A 27048-nucleotide genomic window follows, 5' to 3' on the forward strand; every position below is an offset into this window, starting at 1 on the left:
AGCACAGGGCTTCTAGGAACTTAGTCAAGAGATGAAGAAGCATATCCACAGGTATTCAGATTCATCTTGAAGAATGGGGAAAAATTAGCCAGACAAAATTAGGGAAGATATTCTTACTAGAAGGAATAACCAGCACAATGGTATGAAACAGCAAAAACATATGGGACATTGAAGTATTGTTTTATGATGGGAGTAAAAGCTGCACTTCTTAATTTAAAAAGAGCTTGTTATGTGTCAGGCACTGGGGGATGCAAGCTCAACAAAATAGACAAGTGATTACCCACATGAAGCTTACTGTCTAGAGAGGAAGAGAGATACTTTTCAAACACAAATGAATAGGACACTATGGAAAGTGCTAGAAAAGACAAATAGAAGATGTAAATGAAAGCCTGCAATGGGACAAGCAATATATCACAAATTTCGGGGCAAGGAGCCATACACTGGCTTTGGCAAAAAATTGAAAATGTTAGAGGTGATATTGAATATTCCAGAAAGAAAGACCCACATATGCAAAGACCATGTGACAAGAGGCATTAGGACAAGTAAGAGAGCAAGTTGGACAAGTACAGACAAGGTCCTGGTGCAATAGTAAAAACTGTAATATTGGAGCTAGGTGATTTCTAAGCCTTCAGTTCATTTCTAAACTTTATCATTCTCCAAATGTTCTATATGTCAATCAGCATATTCCTTCCTGCCTTTCTCCATCCTACAATTGTATTTCTTTCATGCTTTTAGGGATACAAGGAATGCACCTCAACTGTATGGTAGTTCCAGTGTTCTACAGGATTCTAATGACTTGTCAAAGAAAGTGAATCTCTGGTGACTTAAAACAGACATGAGCTTTTTTTTGTTTGTTTATGGATTTTCTCTACAGCTTCACCTTGCTTAGCAGCAAGTACAAGAAGTCATTCAATACAGTTTCCTGAGTCCAGATTAGACCATTTCTACTGTCTGCTAAGTACTCTGATCCTAATTGCTTGGGTTACTCCAATGCAGCACACTCAATCCTGAAAGCAGACAAAGTAGGCTTTTCTCCTTGTTCCCCTCCTGTGTAGCTAGTATATCACACTGGATTAAATGATGACAGCTGATCGTGGTTTATCCTCAGTCTATTGGTTTCGTTTCTCTTGTGGAATAGTTATATTTCACTCACAACAATTATTTCACTTAATGTATCCTTTGTGTACAAAACTTCCCTCTTGTTATAAAAACAAAGAGCTAATAGAAAATGACAGTGCCCACCCAAAATGATCAAAGTAAATTTCTTTGTTTCTTTTTAAAGGCAAGGTAAATATTGATTTTAAACATTCTTGTGTTTACTTTGTGTGTTCTCCCAGGGGCCAAATGGGTGAGCATGAGGAGGTATCATAAATCACCAGTATTAATAATATTGTTTGACAGTATCATTATAGAAATACTACATAATGATAATGAATGCAGGGAGATTCACCTTTGGTCTACTGACAAAATTACATTATTTCCCTTAATTTTATATGTGAAATGTGTTTTAAAATCTCTGATCCATCCTAAGATGTTGCTGCTTAAGTTATGGATTTAATTTTGAAATGGTACTTCCTTGTATATCTTTGCACCAAATCAACTTAATGATATTTGAACCTTTCAGTTGTATTTCATAATCTTACATGTGTTTGCTGTAAAGCAAGAAGATGCTTCTGCTTGAATAGTAATATATCCTTAGCATTCTGTAGCGCTGTGAAACTACTTCTGGTTCCCCAAATATGATAAGACTTTTTTAATGTCTCTGGTTTTGACTCTTCCCTTTTCTTTCCTTGGGATGCTCTTCTTCTCCCTTGCCTCTTAAGCACCTACTCAGCCTTTAAGACTCAGCTCAGGTGTCACCTCCACTGGAAGGACTCTATACTTTCCTAGGCATAGGTGCATGCCACCCCCCAACCCCCCTTGCCTGCAGTCTTAGAATAACACATATGCTTTATCACTCCTTGAAGTTATTCATTCACTTTTTATGGTACTAGATTTACTGTATTAGGCATACTACAGAACTTCCTCGACAATGTTATCCACAGGTTGTGAACTCCCTGAGGCAAGAGGTTCTCTGACACTGAATAGGAACTCAGTAAATCTTTGCTGAATACATAGATCAGTGATAATAAGTGTGGCTAACCTGTATCGAATCATTATTTTTACCTAGTGAAAGCACCGTACTCTTGCCAATTTATTTAATGCTCAGAACAGTCTTGGTGCAGGTATCATTATGTGTATCATACCTTTAAAATATCAAAGACATACCAAGGTTAATTAGTTTGCCCAAGGTCATTCAGCTACCAAGAAGGGAAGCTAAGATTCGACCCCCAGTTCTGTATTCCTAAGGCCATATAAGCTGCTTCCCACTGATATGATTTATGTTGAAATCATAGAAGCAGCTGGATAGAAAAAATTATCTATTAATTAATCATAATTAATAATAACTCATCTGACTAGTACTTTACCACTTACATAGTGCTTTAATATGTATCATATTATTCAATTAAAAAGCATAATTTTATTTTATATATATAACACCTTTCCAATTTGGAGGAATTACCAATAAAATACAAATAAACAACCTTAAATTTCAACATCCAGAGATAACTTTCATCAAGATTCTTTAAAAAATAGATATCTGGGTGCATATTTTGTTTCTCTTTTTTCCCTGTGTATGTACGCATGTGTATGTGTGATGCTGTTCATGTTTCTTTAATAATATAGCAATTAATATCAGTGACTTTTCTTCATGTTCACAATATTTCATGGTATCCCATTTTGCGGTTGTGCCATAAATCATTTCTTTGGCGTTTATGTTGACTCATTCACTTTGATCCCTGAGGTTTTTGTTTTCTCGTAGCATTGCACCCATTTTTTCCCCAGGGGGCAGTAGCTGAACCATTAGTTGTTCTACATCTGATTACTCCTCAATTCATTTGCATGTGCCTTTTTCTCATTATAATACTATTAACACAGTCTATGCTCAGGCCACAGTTCAAACGTTGCTGGACCCTCTGCTCAATTAGGTGAAACTCCAACTGGATTCCTGACCCTCTCCTCTTGTGGGAGTCAGAGTGCAAACATTCCAAGTTTTCTTCTTTGCTTCTGTACCAGGTACTTGCTGACTTGTACATATTTCTTGGACTTCAATAACTGAACTCATTTTATTTTTTGTCAGTTAAATTGAATCCATTTTTTAATCCATTGTGTGGTCTGTACAGCAGATATTATCATCATCACTCATTGACAGATAAGATTATGAAGTGTCAAGAAAATCAGTGATTTAACCAGTGACATTAGATCCTAATGGCAGTTTCAGAGCCTGAGGACCCAGGATTCCTAATGCCAAATGTGAATGTCTTACCTTTAGTCACATTAGCTACAATGGTAAGAAATATTATGAATTTCTGAGCTATAGAAAGAAAGCATGGGTATCATTTTTGTTTACTGAATTACATTATGTTCTCAGTTTCAAATTTTAACTGACTTGAGAAGTGGTTAACTGGTTATGACTAAGTACAGAAACGGATATAAACTTTATACTATGATTCTTCTGTTAATCAGATTTCAATGACATTTCATTGCCTGCCTTCGGGATAAAGTTCAAAGTGTTTTATTTGGCATTTAAGATACTTTACTCTCTGGGTTCAGTCTATCCTTTCTCATTCCATCATTTATTACTTCTTTACAGGAATACATTGTCTCATTTAAACTTCTTTCTTCACTGTTGTCCAAATGCTTCATGGGTTATCTTTACCCTACAGAGAACTTTAATGTTTAACCTTTCCCTCATTTACCTACCAATAAATGTCTTACATAACATAGTTCACAGTTCAAGCAAATTGGTACCTCTCCCATAAAGCCTTTCCTTACCAGTCCAGCTAAAAGAGATCTCTTATTTCTTTAGAATCAGCAATTCTAAGGAAATAAGAGAGGATTTAGCGTCTCTTGAATGAAATCTTCATGCTGTATTTTCTTAAATAGATTACATGTATTTAAAATGTTTCATTTATACCTCAAAGGGATCTTACCAATAATCTCTACTTGAGAGAATTGCATTCTTAAAAAATAGTTTTGATTATTTGACTGCTAGGAAATCATAGATATCAGCGACAACTTTAAAGGGGCAAACAAATGCTTAATATGATTTTCAGAACTCTAAGTTCATCTTCCTGTCTCAAAATGTATCCTTTATCTCCAATGATGTCCAAAATGTCTTGCAGAAGTCGTGGTAGCTATTAAAGATTAAATTATTTTGGAATTTCATTTTATATTTTACAACAAAATACATTATGGAGAGGTTCAAGATAGTTGATTAGATGCAGCTGGGAGGCACCTCTTCCATAAAGAGGAGCAAAATTATTGAGTAAAATATACTTCAAACAGATCTTTTGAGAGGGAACACTGAAATTCAACAGGGAGGTGATGGAAGACACTGTGATTGAAGAAGGAAAAAGCAGGGCTGCCTACTTAACATCGCTGTGTGCTGGGACCAGCCCTCAGACCCAGACCCAGGCCCAAGGAAGGGGTGAGTGAAGGAACCCCAGGACACCACATTCCTGCTGCTGGCCCCTGGGATCCTAGCTACAGGAGACTTTCACGACCCCCACAGACCTTTTGACTGGCAGAAGGAGCTGCCCAGAGACCATGGAGAGGCACTGCTTGAACTTGCATGAAACCCCGAAGGCTTCAGTGTTCTGGGGAGCTACAGCAAAATGCAATTCTTGGTGCCTACTCCCCAAGGCTCAGCATCCTGTCCTATGCAGCTGCAGCTGCTGCTGCCTGCAGGGCTGAGGAGTGAGCAGGGCACAGGCATGCTCACAAACCCCAAAGAGAGAGGCTCCATCACCACCGCTGTGGGACAGAGGTGCATTTGAATCACATACCCCATGTCTGCCTGTTCTTCCCAGGACTGCCTGCCTGGCCATTCCCACAGGGGGCCAACCCCGTAGCTGCCATTGCCCCACCTGAGTGTTTTGTTGGTGGTCTGGGAGCAGTTCACCCCTCCCTGTTACAGCCAGTGCTTGGGTTTAAGGGCCAGAAGGCAAATATGGCCTAGCCCCAGTTCTCCAGCGCTTAAGCACACTGTCCAGGGGAATGGAGATGAGATCTGTAGTCTGTCTGACCTTGAGTGGTGGGGAAGAGCCCCACTGCCACAACACAGAAAAGGATATGGCATGAATTCCTGTGGTGAGATGGGAGGTGGGCACTCACTGCTCTCTGTGAGACCAGACTGGAAAGGATATGGCCTGATGCCCCTGCTTTCTGCTCCAGGGAGTCTCATGGCCCAGCAAGCCTAGACCAGCTTGGTGATCTGGGTATGGACAGCTTGGGACTAGCTAGCTGTTCAAGCCTGCTGCTGGGGTGGACACTGGAGGGAGACCCACTGGGTCGGGAATGTGGGAGTTTGGTGGGCCCTAAGACCACCTGCTGGGCTGAAAACCCCAGGCAGCCCCTTTTTCCCTAAGAGGGCTCTGTGGTGCACGAGCGATGCTTCCACCTCACCCTAGAGGGTTGTCCCAGTGGTCTGAGAGCTGCCCTAGACCCATGCCACGTTTGGTGCTTGCATCGGCTTCCGAAAGCCTGTCACAGTCTTACCGGACCCAGCTCTGTCCAGTTTTGTCCACACCCAGCCTGAGCCACCTTGGCAGTACAGTGTGGTACGTATCTCCTGGGAGCTTCATGCCCCTCTCATCGCCCAGGACACCCTGCTACTTCCCATAATTAACAAAGATCAAGTTAAAAATTTCACTGCCACCACTGCAACTACCTCCTGCCTGTAAGTGCCACCTATGGGCTGGGAGGTCAATTTGCACAGCCCATCACAACTTTTGACCTCGTTGTACAGAACTCAACCAGCTCCGTCCAAGTGCTACCTGCTGGTCTGTAGGGTAAACTGTACAACCCAATATAATCTATTAACAATTCATGCTGACAGAAGTACATAGCACTAGGGAATGAGGTAAGCCTCCTGAGACCTCTACTTCTCCGTCTCTGTAGGAGACAGTGAGCCTGATCTCACACACAGTATACAACTGCTACAAGCTACAAACAATCTGCATTTGAGAAAACAACTACATGAAGCTGTCTATAACTAAGGAATTCATACAGAACTTTGACCCCTTGAAAGCATAAAAAAGCAAAGCCAAAGGGCCCTACCCAACATACACAACAGTCATATCCTCAAGGGGGAAAAATCCCACTTATACAAAAGTAAATTCAAAAATAAGAAGTGACAGTTTCTCCAGATGCGAAGGAACCAGTGTAAGAACTCCAGCATCGTGAAGAAACAAAATGATGTGACATGCCCAAAGGACCACACTAGCTCTCAAGCAGTGGATCCTAACTAAAATAAAAATTCTGAAATGACAGATAAAGAATTCAAAATATGAGTTGTAAGAGGCTCAATGGGATCCAAGAGAAAGTTGAAAAGCAACAGAAAAAAAAATCAGGAAAACAATTCAGGATATGAAAGATAACCATTCAGGACATAGGCATGGGCAAGGACTTCATGTCTAAAACACCAAAAGCAATGGCAACAAAAGCCAAAATTGACAAATGGGATCTAATTAAACTCAAGAGCTTCTGCACAGCAAAAGAAACTACCATCAGAGTGAACAGGCAACCTACAAAATGGGAGAACATTTTCGCAACCTACTCATCTGACAAAGGGCTAATATCCAGAATCTACAATGAACTCCAACAAATTTACAAGAAAAAAACAAACAACCCCATCAAAAAGTGGGCGAAGGACATGAACAGACACTTCTCAAAAGAAGACATTTATGCAGCCAAAAAACACATGAAAAAATGCTCACCATCACTGGCCATCAGAGAAATGCAAATCAAAACCACAATGAGATACCATCTCACACCAGTTAGAATGGCAATCATTAAAAAGTCAGGAAACAACAGGTGCTGGAGAGGATGTGGAGAAATAGGAACACTTTTACACTGTTGGTGGGACTGTAAACTAGTTCAACCCTTGTGGAAGTCAGTGTGGCGATTCCTCAGGGATCTAGAACTAGAAATTCCATTCGACCCAGCCATCCCATTACTGGGTATATACCCAAAGGACTATAAATCATGCTGCTATAAAGACACATGCACACGTATGTTTATTGCGGCATTATTCACAATAGCAAAGACTTGGAACCAACCCAAATGTCCAACAATGATAGACTGGATTAAGAAAATGTGGCACATATACACCATGGAATACTATGCAGCCATAAAAAATGATGAGTTCACGTCCTTTGTAGGGACATGGATGAAATTGGAAATCATCATTCTCAGTAAACTATCGCAAGAACAAAAAACCAAACACCGCATATTCTCACTCATAGGTGGGAATTGAACAATGAGAACACATGGACACAGGAAGGGGAACATCACACTCTGGGGACTGTTGTGGGGTGGGGGGAGGGGGGAGGGATAGCATTGGGAGATATACCTAATGCTAGATGACGAGTTGGTGGGTGCAGCGCACCAGCATGGCACATGTATACATATGTAACTTACCTGCACATTGCGCACATGTACCATAAAACCTAAAGTATAATAATAATAATAATAATAATAATAAAAGAAAAAAAAAAACAGAACTTCTGAAAATAAAAAGTTCACTGAAGAGATTCGAAAACACAACTGAAAGCTTTAACAACAGGCTAAACTAAGAAGAAGAAATAAATGTCAAAACTTGAAGACTGGCCTTTCAAATTATTCCTTCAAATATGTTTTCCAAACTTCTTACTTTTTCTCCTTTTCCCTCAGGAATGCATATAAGTCATAGGTTTAGACACTTTGCATAATTCCCTGTTTCTTAAAGGCTTTGCTTATTTTTTTAAAAAAATTCTTTATTTTTAACAAATTCCTATGACTTACAGGAATTTTTGAGGGAGAAGAATAAAAAGTAAGAAGTTTTTAAAACATATTTGAAAGAATGACTTAGGAAAATTTCTCTGATATTACTAGAGATGTAGACATCTAGATACAAGAAACTCAGAGAACATTTGAAAGACACAAGAAGAACATCACCAAATCTTGTAGCTACCAGACTGTCTAACATCAATGTGAAAAAAGTCTTAAAACCAGCTAGACAGAAGTGTCAAATCACCCATAAAAGAAACCTATAACAATGAACATCTCAGCAGAAGCTGTACAAGTCAGAAGAGATAGAGAGCCTATTTTTAGGCTTCTAAAAGAAAAAAAAATGACAGCCAAGGATTTTATAACCTGCTAAATTAAGCTATATAAACAAAGGAGAAATAAAGTCTTACCCAGGCAAGCAAACACTAAGGGAATTTGTCACCACTTGTTTCCTACAAGAAATGCTCAAGGGAGTTCTAAACATGGAAATAAAAGGATAATAATCACCATCATAAAAACACATGTAAGTACAAAGCTACAGAGGACATAAAGCAATTACACAATTGAGACTACTAAGTAACTAGTTAACAATAGTTAACAACACTATAACAGGAACAACACTTCACATATCAATATTAACCTTGAACATTAATGGCCCACATGCTCCACTTAAAAGATATAGACTGGAAAATTGGATACAAAAATAAAACAAGCCCCAACTATCTGCTGCCTACAAGAGACCCACCTAAGGGGTAAAGACATCTACACACTCAAATATAAGGGTTGCAAAAAGATATGTCATGAAAATAGAAAACAAAAACCAGAGAAGTAGCTATTCTTGTATCAGATAAAACAGACTTTAAATCAATAACAGTAAAAAAAAAAGACAAATAAGGTCATTATATAATGATAAAGGGTTCAATTCAACAAGAAGATTTATCCTAAAGTAAACCTATTGTTCACCCAAGCAATCCTACTACTTGGTACCTACTGAAAGGAAAAAACATTATGTAGCAAAGACATCTGCACTCATATGTTTATTGCAGCACTATTCACATTAGCAAAGTCATGAAATCAACCTAAGTGTTCATCAGTGAATTACTGGATAAAAAGTTTTATGTGTGTGTGTGTGTGTTTGTATACACACACACCATGAAATATTACGTGGCCATAAAAAAGAATGAAACCATGTCTTTTGGAGCAACATAGACAGAAGTGGAGGCCATCATCCTGAGTGAAATAACTCAGAAACAGAAAATCAAATACTACATGTTCTCATTTATAAATGGGAGCCGAACAATGGGTACACATGAACATAAAGATGAATAACATAGACACTGGGGATTCAAAAAAAGGGAGGGTGTGAGAGATGGGTGAGGACTGAAAAGTAACCTATTGGGTACCATGTTCACTATTTTAGTGATGGGTAAACTAGAAGCCCAAACCTCATCATTACGTAATATATCCATGTAACAAACATGCGCATGTACCCTTTGAATCTGAAATTAGCATAAAAAACCAAAAGCAAACACAATACATTATAAGTCATGTATTAGATTTTTGGGCTGCATACACAATCCACAAACTTAGTGGATTAAAGCTACACATTTATCACAGTTTCCGTGGATAGCTAGTCTAGGCTCGATATGGCTGGGTCTTCTTCAAGGCTGCACTCAAGCTGTCTGCTGGGACTTGATTCTCATCTGGGAAGCATCTGATTGACTGGGAAGCATCTGATTGACTGGAAAGCATCTGATTCTCAGCTTTCACAGGTTGTTGGCAGAATTTATCTCCTTGCAGTTGTAGGATTAAAAAAAGCTTGTTTCTTCCAAGCCAGCAATGCAATGGAGAGAAACCAAAGTGAGTCTGCTAGTTAGATACAGTTTTATATAATGTAACATAATCATGGAAGTCACATTTCATCACATTAGTCATATTTTAATGATCTGAAGCAAGTTACAGGTCCTGCCCACTAAAGGGTAGAAAATTATAGTAGCGCATGAATACCAGAAGGTGGAATTCATGGGAGCTACTTTAAAAGTCTATCTATCACAGTCTTCTCTCTGGTTTACAGTGATTCCTGTTACTTCCACATGCGAAATGCATTCATGCTATGCCAAGGTTCCCAGGAGTCTCATTTCATTAAAGCATTAATTTAGAGTAAAAATAAAAGTTTCATCATATACATCAAGTTCAGGTGTGAATGAAACTCTCATGTGTACTCTGTTAATTATAGATTATAAGGCACATTGTTCTCTGTGGACCTGCATCACTACAGGGACGAGTTATCTTCCCCCAATATACCTAACATGTATGTGTGGGACAGACAGAATAACAGATATAGACATTTTAGTTTTAAAAGAGGAAAAGGGAAGGTAAGCAAGTATGAGTCACTAGTCAATAGCAGTTCTGAAATCCCAGTGGGTAAATGTCAGAAATTTGTTGATTAGGCTTGAAGGCCTGAGAATGATTCTCTGTGGTTCTAAGCTCTGCCCTTTGGGCTCTTCTTTCCATTCTCTGAGACATTCTTCTTCTTCATGAATGTTAGCATGTGTTTTCCAGCTGAATAGTTTTATCAGCCTGTTTCCTGCAAATAGAATTTTGAGAGTATGACAAGATTCTTTTCATTTTTTACTTTGTCTTTTTCAGTCCAATTTGGCAGTTTGTGCTGAAATAATTTTCTCAAGAACTTTGTGGACCTCAATTGTGTTCATCCCATTAGACAAAGCAACACACAGAGGATCTTTTCAAGTTAATCTGTTATCTAATTTGGGCTCCTGTTGAGATGGCTGAGGCACCATGGTGAGTGAGAGGATCTCTGAGACAGTCCTTTAATTTCTTTTTTATTATTATTATTATTTAATCTCTTAAAAGACCATCCAGTATGACTGAATACTCTAAATTTTTAGCAAAAGATTGTATTGTTCTTTCCTCAGATTTTTCTCATGATCATGCTCTCTTAATTTCAGCATTTCTTGCCGTCTGGTAAGACTGAGAATGTTCAGTATTACGTCCTGGTTCCTTTTCATTCATTAGTTCTTCCCTCAACTTATCTCTCTCTTTTTAACCTTTTACTATGATTAGCAAGAAGAAACAAAGTGGCAACTTCGCCACTTTTTTTTAAAAGTATCCTTACCTAAATATCCAAGTTCATCATGTAAAATTTCTGCTTTTCATATCACTTCAGGAGACAATTTTGTTTAGCTGTCTGCCACTACACAAATATGATCCACTTTTCTTCAGTTTTCAGTATCTTACTTACTTTCTGAGCCCTCACTGGGAGCGTTTTTACTAACAGTCCAGGTCCAGATGTTTTACTAACAGTCTGTTTAATGCCATTTAGGCTTTCTCTGTTATGCTGCTTAAAATTTTTTTAGCCTCTGCCCAATGCTCAGTTCTAAGGATACTCCCGTATTTTTAGGTGTTAGTTATATAAGCACCCCATTGCTGACATCAAAATCTGTATTAGTTTTCTACACTGTGTAATAAATTACCACACATTTAGAGGCTTAAACAACAACCTTTTCTATCTCACAGTTTCCATAGGTCAGGACTCTGAGCATGGCTTAGCTGTGTTCCCTGAAATGCTGCAACCAAATTGGCAGCCAGGGAGGGTTCCCATCTGGAGATGGAGATCACAAGGACCACCTTAAAGCTTATCTGTCATGGATGGTTTAAATAATTATATGTGAAATCAGTAGACAAGTAATTATCAAGCCATTAAGAAAAAATAGACAAAATATAGGTGGCTATTTATTTGACCCTGCATGGCAAATGACACTTTAAACATAAGGGAAAAAAAAATAGTTAATTTAAAATATGACATTTTACTATGTAAAAATATAAACATTCCTGATTGCAAAAATGATGGAAAAATTATAAAAAATAGTGAGACCAGTGATTTTAACAGATATAATTAACAAAATGTTAATATTATAAACATATACAAAGTTCACACAGACTGATAAAGCAGTAAATAATCAATAAAGAAATGGGAAAGAACATGAAACAAATCACAAAAGAGAAAATATAAATGGCTATCAAAATATATATAAAGATTTCACTGGCCAGGCACGGTGGCTCATGCCTGTAATCTCAGCACTTTGGGAGGCCGAGGCGGGTGGATCACAATGTCGGGAGTTCGAGACCAGCCTAACCAACATGGTGAAACCCCCATCTCTACTAAAAATACAAAATTTAGCAGGGTGTGATGGCACGTGCCTGTAATCCTAGCTACTCGGGAGGCTAAGGCAGGAGAATTGCTTGAATCTGGGAGGCTGAGGATGCAGTGAGCCGAGATCATGCCACTGAACTCCAGCCTGGGCAACAGAGTGAGACTCTGTTTCAAAAAAAGAAGGAAAAAAAAAAAGGTTTAGCTTTGTTTGTGATTTAAAATGCTGCAGAAAGAATACTTTCAACTATCAAATAATAAAATAAGATGCAAAATGCTCAACACCAGTGAAGATATAGTAGTTGGCTCTCTCTTGCCACTGCTAAGAGTGAAAAATTTAACATCACTCTCAGGAAAGCAATGTTTATCAATCTGTTTCATCAGCCTCAAAGTTGTACATATTGTTTTACCTCATAATTTCTCTTCTAGGAATCCGTTATAATGAAATAATCAGCAATGTAGTCAAGGATTTATGCACAATAACATTTATTGAACTACTGCTTATAATAAGGCATTGAAAATAATCTAAACATTCATCAAGAGGGAAAATGTTGAGTAAATTACAATGTGTGTACAGTAGGGAATATTGTGCAGTCATTTAAATGATATTTAAGATGAATATTTAATGATGTGGAAAATGCTTAGGCAAGAAAAGGCAGGATATAAAATTGCCTATAATGTGGAACTAATATGTCAAATAATTTATTATTAGGAGACATGCAGAAAGCTGTTAACTTTGGTTTTCTTTGGGGTTTTGACTTGTCCCTGTCACACAATTGTTCTCAATAAAGAGCTAATTGCCTTAATTTAGAACCTTCACAAAGTTTCTCATACTATGCATGCTTCTTCACTTTCCTTGTTTTTTTGAAACAAAAAATTATTGTTGAAGAAGCACATTAGCGTGAAATGACCTTAATCAAAGATAGTTTGGGTTGTTGCAGAAGTCACTTTACAAAATTTGTGGAAATGGAGAAAAAAGTGACTTCAAGATTAGTTTATCATTGGACAAATGACCTTACTTACTTTACTGTAGAATGCCATAGTAAACAGTACACAAATATAAAGACCATTTTAAAAACAATAGGGTAAGTAAGGTTTTGTGTCTTGTTTTTGTGCTTGCATTGTGAGTGTATTATCTATGATAGAAAGAAGAAAATAAAATATCCTAATTTCATGAATGGGCACTTTTAGCTTGGAACAAAATATCTAGTGAGCACTGCGTGTATTTTGAAATGTCTTACTTGAAATAACTCGGTAGAAGTGAAATGATATGTTCCAGGATACTCTGTTAGATAAGTATGTGAAGGGTTTAGATAAAATTGTTGCAAGGAATGTAAGACAGAAAAAATAGCATTTTCTGTCTTCTATGTAATATGTGATTTAAATATGCACACATAATTAAACAAAGACTAAATATTATAGGTATACATTTGACCATTCACTTTATACTACAACTAAGTAAATTTTAGCTTGGCTAAAATGACAATAAAATCATCCAAAATTTGTATTGATCTTCCCATTGTGAAAATAGAGAATTGCCTAATGTTCAGGGTCACTTTGTATTTGACACATACTGTTTTATATTTTGTATTTTTTTTTCTGCAAAGAGCAGAATGCCAAAAGAGTCAGCAGGAGTTTTTTAGTTTATAATTTGAAAGAGAACTTAAAATTGCCAACACCTTTGGACGGGAAAAACATCCTTAATTTTACTCTAAATTAAAATTAACATCTCAAACTCTTTCTACGTAGGTGGTTTGGAAGTATGTTTAAGAGGCACAGAAATTTCAGGAAGCCTAACGTGAGGGAGAAAGAAGAGGAGAGGAAAATATGTAGAGTGGGTCTGCTGTGAATGCTGAAGATAAAGTTTTCATTTTTTACAATTGTTTTGTGCTATTCTCATATTGAAAACCGGTGTGCCGTTTTTCTTCTTAACATTATAACCTAACACTCAGGACCTTTGTTTCTTATGCTAATGTTCACAAATGTTCACTGAAGAGAACTTCTTTCTCCAGAAATGGTAATGTAGACTTATCGAGTACATTCAGTCCTTGATCTAGAGAGGGAAGTCAGCCCATTGAATTAACTGGGATCATGATGGTAGCCTCTGTGTGGGGACCTGCTCCTTACTGGATAATGAGCCCTAGTTACAAAGTTAACACAGCATGATGGTCCTAGCCAAGCTTATCTGAAAACTGGTCATATGAAGATACTGATTTCCTTCTAGGTGTATTTGTATGAAGTGATGTGTACGTGGATTTTTGTTATGCTTTGTATTTTGATTGGTGGAGGAAGAAGCCAAAGTTGCATGGCCAAGCCCAACATCAATGGAATGGGTAAATATTATCCTCCCATGCACAAGGTAGCTGGGCTTACTCTTTTGTGCTTCTTCTAGGGAGGATACTTCTCTCACTTAGGTAGTCAATTTTTTTTTTTTTTTGAGATGGAGTCTCACTCTGTCGCCCAGGCTGGAGTGCACTGGCACGGTTTTGGCTCACTGCAACCTTTTCCTCCGGGGTTCATGCCATTCTCCTGCCTCAGCCTCCTGAGTAGCTGGGACTACAGGTGCCCGCCACCACGCCTGGCTAATTTTTTGTATTTTTAATAGAGATGGGGTTTCACCGTGTTAGCCAGGATTGTCTTGATCTCCTGACCTCGTGATCCGCCCGCCTGGGCCTCCCAAAGTGCTGTGATTACAGGCGTGAGCCACCGCGCCCGGCCTAGGTAGTCAAATTTTTTAACAACCAACTGCTACAACTCAGAGTCAGACTAGGAATTTGAAAACAAATGAGCAAATAGAGGATTCTATGCTTTCCCCCTAATTCTAGCCCCAAGAGCCTAGGCCTGGCCTTAATCAAAACAAAATAGCTACAGTTGGAAGCAGAAGGGATATTTTTGAGTCTCTGGACTTAAATTTCAGGGCTCAAAATACATATGATAAAAGACAACACAGAGAGTGGTATCACATATTTTGACCCAATTCTCATTTTTTATGTTCTCCTGATTTTTCTCTCTGCCTTACAATAAATTTAAAAAGATAAATTTTTACCTTGAGGAATTATATTATACTGAGTACTTCATAAAAACTTTGTCAGCCCTAAACAATTAAAAAAATGCCTCTCCTCAGCTTTCATTTTTCCTCCCTCCCGTCAAAGAAACAGGAGTCAGGCATAGCATGCTGTTCTTCCTATTAAACTGCCAACTTTTGGTTAAAAAGCAGATGAAGACTTCCATCAGGCTGCTAATCTCTTTTCTTGAGTTATTTATACCTTGAGCAAGTTCCACATAATAAATTATCTATTATGCCTTCACTGTGGGCTTGAATTTTATTATTCTCATTAAGATGTCATTTTTAGAGCTCTTCATTCATTTACATTTTTTTAAAAAATTGCATAAAAGCCTAGGCTTTGCTAATTAATTATAGAAATATCTTTCAAAATTATATTAAAAATAATGGCACTTATAGCTTATATTTACCAAAATATATGCCCTATGTAGAAGGGATAACTAAGAGCAGATACTTTCAAAGTCTTCAAAGTCAATTGATGTGTCTATGAACTTTTGATGGTCATTGCATGCTATATATTAAATATTTTACATATGAATTTAGTTGTTAGGAAGAAAATATTTAGAAGTAGATCTATAGTCTATTTTCTCCCTTTACTGAGTGGTGGTCCAGGAAAGAAAGAATGATCATCTGGTCAAATCCTTTTTGAAACATGCCAATTACAGATCTCCTGGCAAACATATGTGGTATTTACTAGATGAAGAATCCTTATTTATGGAGTACTTTTAGAATGTTGTACCTGATCTGCTTAGGATAAACTATGATAATCAAACCTAGAATCTATTAATTCGTGAAGAGTAGCTTTGTGAAAAATATGTAGAATATATAACAATGAGGATACAAAACGGAAATGCGTCAGGACCAAACAAACTCCCTTTTCTGTAAGTTATGTTTCTACAAGCATCCCTTGGAGACTATTGGTTATATGGGAACTACAGTGTGTCCTTATGTGCATGTATGGTCCCAGATTTTTTTCTTCCAACCTGTACCTTGTGATTACTTCTATCCTGTATTAGTCCATTTTCACACTGCTATAAATTGTGATTTACTCAATCACTGTAGTTCGGGATCAAGGGTGATCAGGCCACCCTTGAGCCTGAAGTAGAATGATTGGGTAAATAATTATCTTACTTGGTTTTCTATTAATCTTTCTTAAATGTATGCATAGCTCTCATTTATTTCAATGTTTAATATTAGAAGTGTTTTAGTCTTTATGTAGAGGTTTGGTAGGCTGGGTGCAGTGACTCACACCTCTAATCCCAGCACTTTGGGAGGCTGAAGTGGGCAGATCACTTGAGGTCAGGAGTTTGAGACCAGCCTGGCCAACATGGTGAAAATCTGTCTCTACTAAATGAGCCAGGCATGGTGGCATGTTCTGTGATCCCAGCTACATGGGAGGCTGAGGCAGGAGAATCACTTGAATCCAGGAGGCGGAGTTTGCAGTGAGCCAAGATCACTCCACTGCATTTCAGCTTGGGCGACAGAGTGAGACTCCATCTCAAAAAAAAAAAAAAAGAAAGAAAACAGATACTACCTGAGACTGGGTAATTTATAAATAAAGGAGGTTTAATTGACTCACAGTTCCACATGGCTGGGGAGGCCTCAGGAAACTTACAGTCATGGCAGAAGTGGAAGCAGGCACCTTCTTCACAAGGCAGCAGGAGAGAGTGTGAGTATGTGTGATCAAGGAAGTGTCACACTTTAAAACCATCAGCTCTTGTGAGAACTCTTTCACTATCATGAGAACAGCATGGGGGAAACCACCCCCAGGATGCAATCACCCCCGCTTGGTCCCTCCCCTGACAGGTGAGGATTACAACTGAAGATGAGATTTGGGTGGGGACACAGAGCCAAACCATATTATGTCTTTAAAATTATTGATACAGGTTGACAGTCGGAAAGATCCCTGATTCTTGTAAGTCTGATTTGACATTCCAATTCTTTGTGCTGTTTCAGATGCAGACGTACTTTAATGCTGGTAAAGGATAGGGAAAATTGGCTTAAGTGCCACCCTGAATAGTTATACAGATGTTTTGTTTTACTCAGAGTCTTTAAAGGTGGGAAGATATAGTCTACTGCTGAAAATTCTTAACTATTAAGTTATCAGACACTGATTAGGAGTCTAGAGGTTGGCACAAAATAGTTCTTTTATCCTTGTTTAAATTTTGGTTCATATGAAGGCAGGTGCTGAGACACAAGCTGGAATGTTGGGAAGTGAAAGGGACTCCTGTAGGAAGTGGGGAAGTGATTAAATACAGGGGAAGCAGTCAATAAATGGTGTGCTATTTAGTCAGCTGCAATGTGGGTGATTAGGGATAAACTCCATGGGAAAGCTCTGGGAAATGATGCCAATCACATAGAATTATTTCATCTGAGGACTAAGGTAGCTGCAGCATCTGTACACTGAAACTCCAGGGTCCTTGGATAAGCATTACTCTCAGGGGGTACTATTTTCCTGGAACTTCTGGTCTGTTATCCTTGGACAGCATGGTCTTCTGTATAGCCCTTCAGGTACAGAGAAGTGTACACTAGAGGTTAGGAGTCTCTGGAGCATCTAAAACTCCCTGTTAGGGACAAGAGCACCAACAGGATTTGCTCCATCACACAGATCATCTCTTTGACTATATCTTCTTCATCTGGTTGGTCAAAAGTATGTCTCTGCATTCATTCATTCAACAGATATTTATTTATTTATATTGGAAGTATGGCAGGGATACAGAGAGAAATACACAATAAATAAATATGTAATATAATGCAAAATGATGACATGCGTTACTAAAAGAAAATAAAGTAGTGTGTGGGAGGTTAAAAAATGGCACCCAAAGATTTTACATTTGAAAACCTGGAACCAGTACATGTAACCTTATTTGGAAAGAGGGTTCTTGGCTGTTGTAGAAACAATAAGTTAAGGATTTTGAGATGAGATTATTCTGGATTATCTGAGTAGGTCCTAAATGCCATCACGAGTGTTTTTCTAAGAGAGACAGAGGGGGATTTCACAGACAGAACAAGAGAAGGCAACATGAAGACAGAAACAGATATTGGAGTGATAAGGCCAGAGGCTGGAACAGACAAGTAATGGATTTTCCTCCAGAGCCTCTGGAGGGAGCATCGCCCTGCCGACACCTTGATTTAATTTGATTTGATATGTATTTTATGTATTATTATTATTTATTATTAATTATTATTATTTATTTTTCCTTTATTTCTTCTTAAAAAAATGTGATATGGCTGGGCACGGTGGCTTATGCCTGTAATCCCAACACTTTGGGAGGCTAAGGCTGCTGAATCACCTGAGGTTAGGAGTTCAAGACTGGTCTGGCCAACATGGTGAAACCCTGTCTCTACTAAAATTACAAAAATTAGCCAGGCATGGTGGCAGGCACTTGTAAGCTCAGCCACTTGGGAGGCTGAGGCAGGAGAATTGCTTGAACCTGGGAGGCAGAGGTTGCAGTGAGCCAAGACCACAGCATTGCACTCCAGCCTGGGTGACAAGAGCGAAACTCCATCTCAGAGAAAAAAAAATGGGTTACATGTGCAGAAGGTGCAGGTTTGCTAGTAGGTATATGTGTGCCATGGTGGTTTGCTGTACCTATTGACCCACCCTCTAAGTTCCCTTCCCTCAACCCCACCCCTCAACAAGCCCTGATGTGTGTCATTCCCATCTCTGTGTCCATGTATTCTCATTGTTCAACTCCCACTTATGAGTGAGAACATGCTGTTTGGTTTTCTGTTGCTGTGTTAGTTTGCTGAGGATGATGGCTTCCAGCTTCATCCATGTCCCTGCAAAGGACATGATCTCATTCTCTTTATGGCTGCATAGTATTCCATGGTGTATGTGTACTACATTTTCTTTATCCAGTCTATCATTGATGGGCATTTGCTTTGGTTCCATGTCTTTGCTATTGTAAATAGTGCTGCAGTAAACAGGCATGTGCATGTGTCTTTAGAATAGAATGATTTATATTCCTTTGGCTATATACCCAGTAATGGGATTGCTGGGTCAAATAGTATTTTTGGTTCTAGATCCTTGAGGAATCGCCATACTGTCTTCCACAACGGTTGAACTCATTTACATTCACACTAACAGTGTAAAAGCATTCCTATTTCTCCACAGCCTCACCAGAATCTATTGTTTCCTGACTTTTTAATGATCACCATTCTGACTGGAGTGAGATGGTATCTCACTGTGGTTTTGATTTGCATTTCTCTGATAATCAGTGATGTTGAGCTTTTTTCTCATATGTTTGTTGGCTGTGTAGATGTCTTCTTTTGAGAAGTGTCTGTTCATATCCTTTGCCCACTTTTTGATGGGGTTGTTTGTTTTATCTTGTAAATTTGCTTAAGTTCCTTGTAAATTCTGGAAATTTGACCTTTGTCAGACAGGTAGATTGCAAAAATTTTCTCCCATTCTGTAGATGGCCTGTTCATTCTGATGACAGTTTCTTTTGCTGTGCAGAGCTCTTTAGTTTAATTAGATCCCGTTTGTCAGTTTTGGCTTTTGTTGCAATTGCTTTTGGCTTTTTTGTCATTAAGTCTTTGCCTATGTCTATGTCCTAAATGGTATTGCCTATATTTTCTTCTAGGGCTTTTATGGTTTTGGGCTTTACGTTTAAGTCTTTAATCTATCTTGAGTTAATTTTTGTATAAAGTGTAAGGAAAGGGTCCAGTTTCAGTTTTTTGCATATGGCTAGCCAGTTTTCTCTGCACTATTTGCTGAATAGGAGATCTTTTCCCCATTGCTTGTTTTTGTCAGGTTTGTTGAAGATCAGGTGGTTGTAGATGTGTGGTGTTATTTCTGAGGTCTCTGTTCTGCTCCATTAGTCTATATATCTGTTTTATTTTTGTACCAGTACCATGCTGTTTTGGTGCTGGTCACCCCTCCCCCAGGGAGTTCAGTAGGCTTAAGCAGATTCCAGCTGAGAGGCTGTTGAGAAACTGTCCATTCCAGGGTTGGGACACTAGGCCCTAGTGGCATGGGTTCATGAGTAGGATCTTCTGATCCATGGGTTGCACAGTTCCTTAGAAAAAGTATGATTTCCCTGGCTGGGTAGCATGCTCACTCACCATCTCCCTTGGCTAGGGGGAGGGGGTTCCCCTGCCCTGTGTGGTTCTCAGGTGGGCTACTGCACCACACTGTTCTTCCTTCTGTCTGTGGGTCATGCCAGCCTCCTAGTCAGTTCTGATGAGAGAACCTGGAAGCCTTGGCTGCCAGTGAAGGATTCACATGCTTATTATGTTTTTTTTCGATGGGAGTCTCTGAACACCACTATTTCTAGTCGGCTATCTTGGCTCCGCCGACTAGATGTCAGGTGTCAACCTGGATTTTAGATCAATTAAACAGAGTTCAGATTTCCGACTCCAGTCATTTACTCTCTTCTCTGCTTTCTGTATTAGCTCCCAGTAGCTGCTGTAATAAATTCCCATAAATTTAGTGATTTAAAACAACATAAGTATATTCTCTCACCATTCCGAAAGTCAGAAATCTGAGTGCTAAGGGACAATGTATCTCACAAGTGGACATTTGAGCAAAGATTTGAATGAATGTAAGGGAATCAGTCATCTAAGGGAAGGGGTCTCCAGGTAGAGGGTTAGCAGATACAAAGATCCTTGGGTGGGAGGGAACTTGGTGTGCCTGAAGACCTGCAGGAAGGTCAGAATGGCAGGAGCTGAGTGAGCTAGGATGAGAGTGGCCAGAGATGAGGCAGGCTAGGGAGGGGGGCCCAGATCATGTTAGGACCTTGCAGGACTTAGAATTTTATTCTTCACGAGGTGGAAAACAATAGGGGGATGTTGAGAGGAAGAGTGACTCCAAATGACAACATTTCAAAGCCCTCAGTCCCACCAAAACGCCCTCTCACTTAGTCCATCAGTCAGTTGGTTTCACCTAATTTTTCCCTGCAGTGGAATTGGAGGAACTGCTTCAAATCCTTTCAGGTCCTTGAAGGAAGAAAGTGAGGGGATATTCCCCCTTGTCCAGTCCTAGAATGAGTGATCTCTAAGCAGACACAAGTTTCCTTCAAGTAAGATTACTGTCTTCTTTCAGCTTGACTCTTGTGCATCCAGAGTGGATATGAGTCCTGCCCCAGATCAATGAGAGAATTAGATGGTAGATGGGCGTGTAGGGATTAAACAGACAACCATCCACACCTGTATCCCTGATTTAACTCTTGGCATAAGCTGCAATATGCCACTGTGTGTCTTTTCCTAGGCATGTCTGGTGTCTTAAAATACCTCATGAGGTCAACAGTCATGTCTCTGTGCATGTCACATTCCTCACAGTACCTAATGCATTGCTGTATTAATTTGTTTTCATGCTGCTGATAAAGACATATGTGAGACTGGGCAATTTACAAAAGATAGAGGTTTAATGGACTTATAGTTCCACATGGCTGGGGAATCCTCACAATCATGGCAGAAGGCAAGGAGGAGCAAGTCAAGTCTCACATGGATGGCAGCAGGCGAAGAGATAGCTTGTGTAGGGAAACTCCCATTTTTAAAACTGTTAGATCTTGTGAAACTTATTCACTATCACAGGAACAGAATGGGAAAGACTTGCTCCCCTGACTCAGTTACCTGCCAGTGAGTTTCCTCCACAACACATGGGAATTCAAGATGAGATTTGAGTAAGGACACAGCCAAATCATATCATTTCACCCCTGGCCCCTCCCAAATCTAATGTCCTCATATTTCAAAATGAATCATACTTTCCCAGGAGTCCCTTAGAGTCTTAACTCATTTCAGCATTAACTCAAAAGTCCAAAGTGTAAAGTCTCATCAGAGACAAGGAAAGTCTTTTCTGCCTATGAGCCTGTAAAATCAAAGGCAAGTTAGTTACCTCCTAGATACAATGGGGGTACAGGCATTGGGTAGATACAGCTATTCCAAATGAGAGAAATTGGCCAAAACAAAGGGGCTTCAGGCCCCATGCAAGTCTGAAAACCAGCAGGGCAGTCAAACCTTAAAGCTCCAAAATAATTTCCTTTGACTCCATGTCTTACACTCAGGCCACGCTGATGCAGGAGGTGGGTTCTCATGGTCTTGGGCAGCTCCAACTTTGTGGCTTTGCAGGATATAGCCCTACTCCTGTCTTCTTTCATGGGCTGGCCTTGAGTATCTGCAGCTTTTCCAGGCACACAGTGCAAGCTGTCAGGGTTCTACCATTCTGGGGTCTAGAGGATGATGTCCCTCTTCTCACATCTCCACCAGGCACTACCCCAGTAGGGACTCTGTGTGGGGGCTCCAACCCCACATTTCCCTTCAGCACTGCCATGGCAGAGGTTCTTCATGAGGGCCCCACCTCTGCAGCAAACTTCTGCCTGGGCATCCACGTGTTTCCATATATCCTCTGAAATATAGGCAGAGATTCCCAAGCCTCAGTTCTTGACTTCTGTGCATCCTCAGGCTCAACACCATGTGGAAACTGTTGAGGCTTGGGGCTTCCACTCTGAAACAACAGCCCAAGCTCTACATTGGCCCCTTTCAGCCACAGCTGGAGTGGCTGGGATGCAGGGCACCAAGTCCCTAGACTGCACACAGCAGAGGGACCCTGGGCCTGGCCCATTAAATCATTTTTTCCTCCTAGGTCTTGGGGCCTGTGAAGGGAGGGGCTGCCACAAAAGTCTCTGATATGCCCTAGAGACATAATCACCCATTGTCTTGGTGATTAACATTTGGCTTCTTGTTACTTATGCAAATTTCTGCAGCTGGTCTTAATTTCTCCTCAAACAGTAGGATTTTCTTTTATATCACATTGTCAGGCTGCAAATTTTCCAAACTTTTATGCTCTGCTTCCCTTATAAAACTGAATGCCTTTAACAGAACCCAAATTACCTCCTGAATGCTTTGCTCCTTAGAAATATCTTCCACCAGATACCCTAAATCATCTCTTTCAAGTTCAAAGTTTCACAAGTCTCTAGGGCAGGGCCAAAATGCTGCCAGTCACTTTGCTAAAACATAACAAGAGTCGCCTTTGCTCCAGTTCTTAACAAGTTCCCCATTTCCATCTGAGACCACTCAGCCTGGATTTTATTGTCCATATCATTATCAGCATTTTGGTCAAAGCCATTCAACAAGTCTCTAGGGAGTTCCAAACTTCCCCAAATTTGCATGTCTTCTTCTGAGCCCTCCAAACTATTTCAATCTCTGCCTGTTACCCAGTTCCAAAGTTCCTTCCACATTTTCAGGTATCTTTTCAGCAGCACCCCACTCTATTGGCACCAATTTACTCTATTAGTTCATTTTCACACTGCTAATAAAGACATACCTGAGACTGAGCAATTTACAAAAGAAAGAGGTTTAATGGACTTGCAGTTCCACATGGCTGGGGAAGCCTCACAATCATGGTGGAAGGGAAGGAGGAGCAAGTCATGTCTTAAATGGATGGCAGTAGGCAAAGAGAAGAGAGCTTGTGCAGGGAAACTCCCATTTTTAAAACCATCAGATCTCGTGAGACCCATTCACTATCATGAGAACAGCATGGGAAAGACTTGCCCCCATGATTCAATTAGCTCCCACTGGGTTCCTCCCACAACACATGAGAATTCAAGATGAGATTTGGATGGGGACACAGCCAAACCATATCAACTGCCTTATATAGATTAAGTGTTCAACACAAATTTATTGAGCAATGTGTGGTTGATCAGAATTTGATGGATAGAGAGCAAAAAATGACTGAGCTATGAGGTGGAATGAATCCAGCCCATTGCTTCCTGCTTCCTCCTCTTAGATTCCCTTTCACAAATTCAGGTCATAGGAATTGGCTGAATACCAGATATCAGTGTTGAAAACTGAACACCAACCTTTCTCTCTTCCACATATATTCTCATGAGAGAGTTCTGTGGGTGCCTTTCAGAGGCAGCTGCGGGGGTGGCCTTTTCAGTTTGAGTACCAGAGCTGACTCATTAGCACTGGAAAGTCTTAGAGTTATGCTAGAATTACCTTCTCCTCTCCACCCACCTCTTCCCACCCAATACCTTAATAAAGAAGAACATTTAGATCTAGATTATTTTAAAATGTATATTTTTGGTGTTATGAACACTGAAGTCAGAATCTTAATGGCTGGATAATTTTAATTCACTTATCCATTATCTATTTCACCCCAAAAAGGTTTTGAACTAGTATTATATGTATGTGCATATTGTAAAGGAGGAAAATACAAATGCTAGGTTGTTTAGTACAGATTAGAATGTAACAAGTGTACGAATTGAAGAATCACAGTGGGTTGGAGGAATCAGGAAATCTTTCTCAGGGCCAATTAATCTATTACGACATTCATATCTGTTTATTAATATCCCTGGAGTTATTTTTCTTTGGTTTTCTACTGAGTTGCTCTAACACTGATGATATAATGGGAAGGTCCACCCTTAACTAATATTCAAAGTTTTCATCATGTTTATCTCCAAAGAGTGAGAGAAAAAAAGAGAGAATCCTCTAAAGGGTAAGAGTGTTACATCGTGCTTTGGTAAGAAGCCTAGCTATTTCATAGAGCACAATTTTTTAGGATATTATAACAGAAATAGAGAATGACCTTCGGAAGGAGAATCAGAGTTATTCAGGAAGAAAACAAAATCAGGAAAAAGGAAGAAACTTCAAATAAAAGGCAAACTTTTGAAAGACTCATGCTGTGAAAATAAATGACTATGGTCAAACCAGCTCAAAGCTTTGCTTTTCCTTTTGGAGATCTGCAGGGACAGACCTTAGAGTTCATTAAATTTACCCCCTTCATTTTACAGATGACAAAACTGGGGCCCAGAGAGGTGAAGTGATTTTTTTTGTGGCCACACAGCCAGTGTGGTATGGAACTACAACTGCATTTCATTTTGTCTGACCTTTGGTCCGAGGCCTTTTCATACTACTTCTCATTGCTGCCTGTAGCCAATGCCGGTTTGGGAAGGAGGCATCCAGGTGCCTGAGCAGCAACATGCACTTGCAGGGAAGAGGATAGATGCAGAATACACTGGAGGGCTGAAGACACAAGGACCAATGGCAAAAACTCTACAGAGAGTGTGACAAACTTTGATATGGTCCTGGAATAAAGTAACACCAGGGATTTACTACAGTGAACAGGGCAATGGAGGAACTGTAAGAACAAGTATATTAAATGACGGGGCCGAGTGCAGTGGCTCACGCCTGTAATCCCAGCACTTTGGGAGGCCGAGGCAGGTCGATCACCTTAGGTCAGGAGTTCGAGACCAGCCTGGCCAACATGGTGAAACCCTGTCTCTACTAAAAGTACAAAAATTAGCTGGCATGGTGGTGCACACCTGTAATCCAGCTACTCGGGAGGCTGAGGCAGAAGAATCTCTTGAATCTGGGAGGCAGAGGTTACAGTGATCCGAGATTGCACCACTACACTCCAGCCTGGGCGACAAAGCAAGACTCCATCTCAAAAAAAAAAAGACAGAGTCTAAGATTTGAGATCCTCATTTTACAAAAAACAGTCTCTAGTTGTGGGTTGAGGTAAGAAGATTCATACCCAGAGAATGGCTCTGGGAAGAACGAAGTAGCATGTCAGAGCATATCAGAACTTCAGCAGTTTAAGGTTAGGACAAGGCCAACTCCAAATCCAGGATGCAACTCAGATGTCTAGTATGGAAAATTTATATACCCACATTTTATTTGATAGAGAAAGACTGATACTTGGAAACAAGATGAATAATCAGGATTTGTCTCTTTTATATGGGTTACCATGAATTCAGCAATCTTCCCATACTAGTCTGTAGGTGTAGTTGAGCCAAATATTATTTCTTTCCCTTGTCAGGAATGACTGCTTAAAAAGAGGAGGGGAACACGCAGATTGAAGACCTCTTGAATTTAACTGACAGAGACTGTGGACAATTAATGTTGGCATCCTAGGCATCTGCATATTGTATGAACCAGGATACGTTTGACTACAAGTACAGATCACCTGATTAAAATCAGCTCAGATCATATGGATGCCTATTTTTTACTTAACAAGAAATCTGATGGTAGGCAGTCCAAGGGTTGTTTTGTTGACTCAAATGCGATTACCTAATTTTGCCACTGTACTATTCTTAATATCTTGACGGTGACTCCTCCCTTAGTTGCAACATGGTGCCTGCAGCTCCAAGCATTAATCTTTATGTGACAGAATTCTAAACTAGGTATAGGAGTAAAACGGAGAAAGGGCTTTCTCTGAGTGTTTCTCTCATCAAAGAAAAATAAATATATATTTTTTCAAATTAAAAAATAAAAAGCTTCTCTTGGGGAATTTTCATTGCATTTCATTTTCCAGAACTGGGTCATGTGACATACCTTGACCAATTACTAGCTGTCAACAGATTTGCCATAATTTACTTACGCAAACTACAGTTTTCACTTCTGCAGATGTTGCAGATGCAGTGACTCCAATGACCCATGTTGCCTGCGTGGTAGGGGACTGTGGATGAAAATTCATCTCCTACAGCTAGACATACTTTCACTTGAGCAAGATTTGTTTCTCTGAGTATGGAAAATCGAAAAGAAAGCCAACAGTCAGCCACACTTGTTAACTGACTTAACATTTCTGTAAGATTGTGAGTCAGATTCAACTAGAGAGAGTGCCTGGTATAAACCAAATTTCCATATATTTTATATATATATATATATATATATTTTTTTTTTTTTTTTTTTGAGATGGAGTCTCGCTTTGTCACCCATGCTGGAGTGCAGTGGCGTGATCTCAGCTCACTGCAACCTCCGCCTCCTGGGTTCAAGTGATTCTCCTACCTCAGCCTCCCAAGTAGCTGGGATTACAAGCACCCGCCACCATGCCCAGCTAATTTTTGTCTTTTTGGTAGAGATGGGGGTTTCACCATGTTGGCCAGGCTGGTCTCGAACTCCTGACCTCAGGTAATCCACCCGCCTCGGCCTCCCAAAGTGCTGGGATTATAGGCATGAGCCATCATGCCTGGCCCATATTGTTTTACCTAACCACATT

General features: G+C 39.6%; 1 protein-coding gene across 1 annotated transcript in view; it reads left to right on the forward strand.

Moving 5' to 3' along the window:
- The window catches only part of LOC129049872 (uncharacterized), a 447079-nt gene that overhangs the window by 379733 nt on the left and 40298 nt on the right, over positions 1 to 27048 (forward strand). The window contains exon 5 of the mRNA XM_054530617.2: positions 10522 to 10674. Coding sequence (XP_054386592.2) covers positions 10522 to 10549 — 28 coding nt within the window. The 3' untranslated portion in view covers positions 10550 to 10674. The remainder of the gene's footprint in view (positions 1 to 10521; positions 10675 to 27048) is intronic.

The sequence above is a fragment of the Pongo abelii genome, chromosome 15 (genome assembly GCF_028885655.2).
Source record: "Pongo abelii isolate AG06213 chromosome 15, NHGRI_mPonAbe1-v2.0_pri, whole genome shotgun sequence".
Lineage (NCBI taxonomy): Eukaryota > Metazoa > Chordata > Mammalia > Primates > Hominidae > Pongo > Pongo abelii.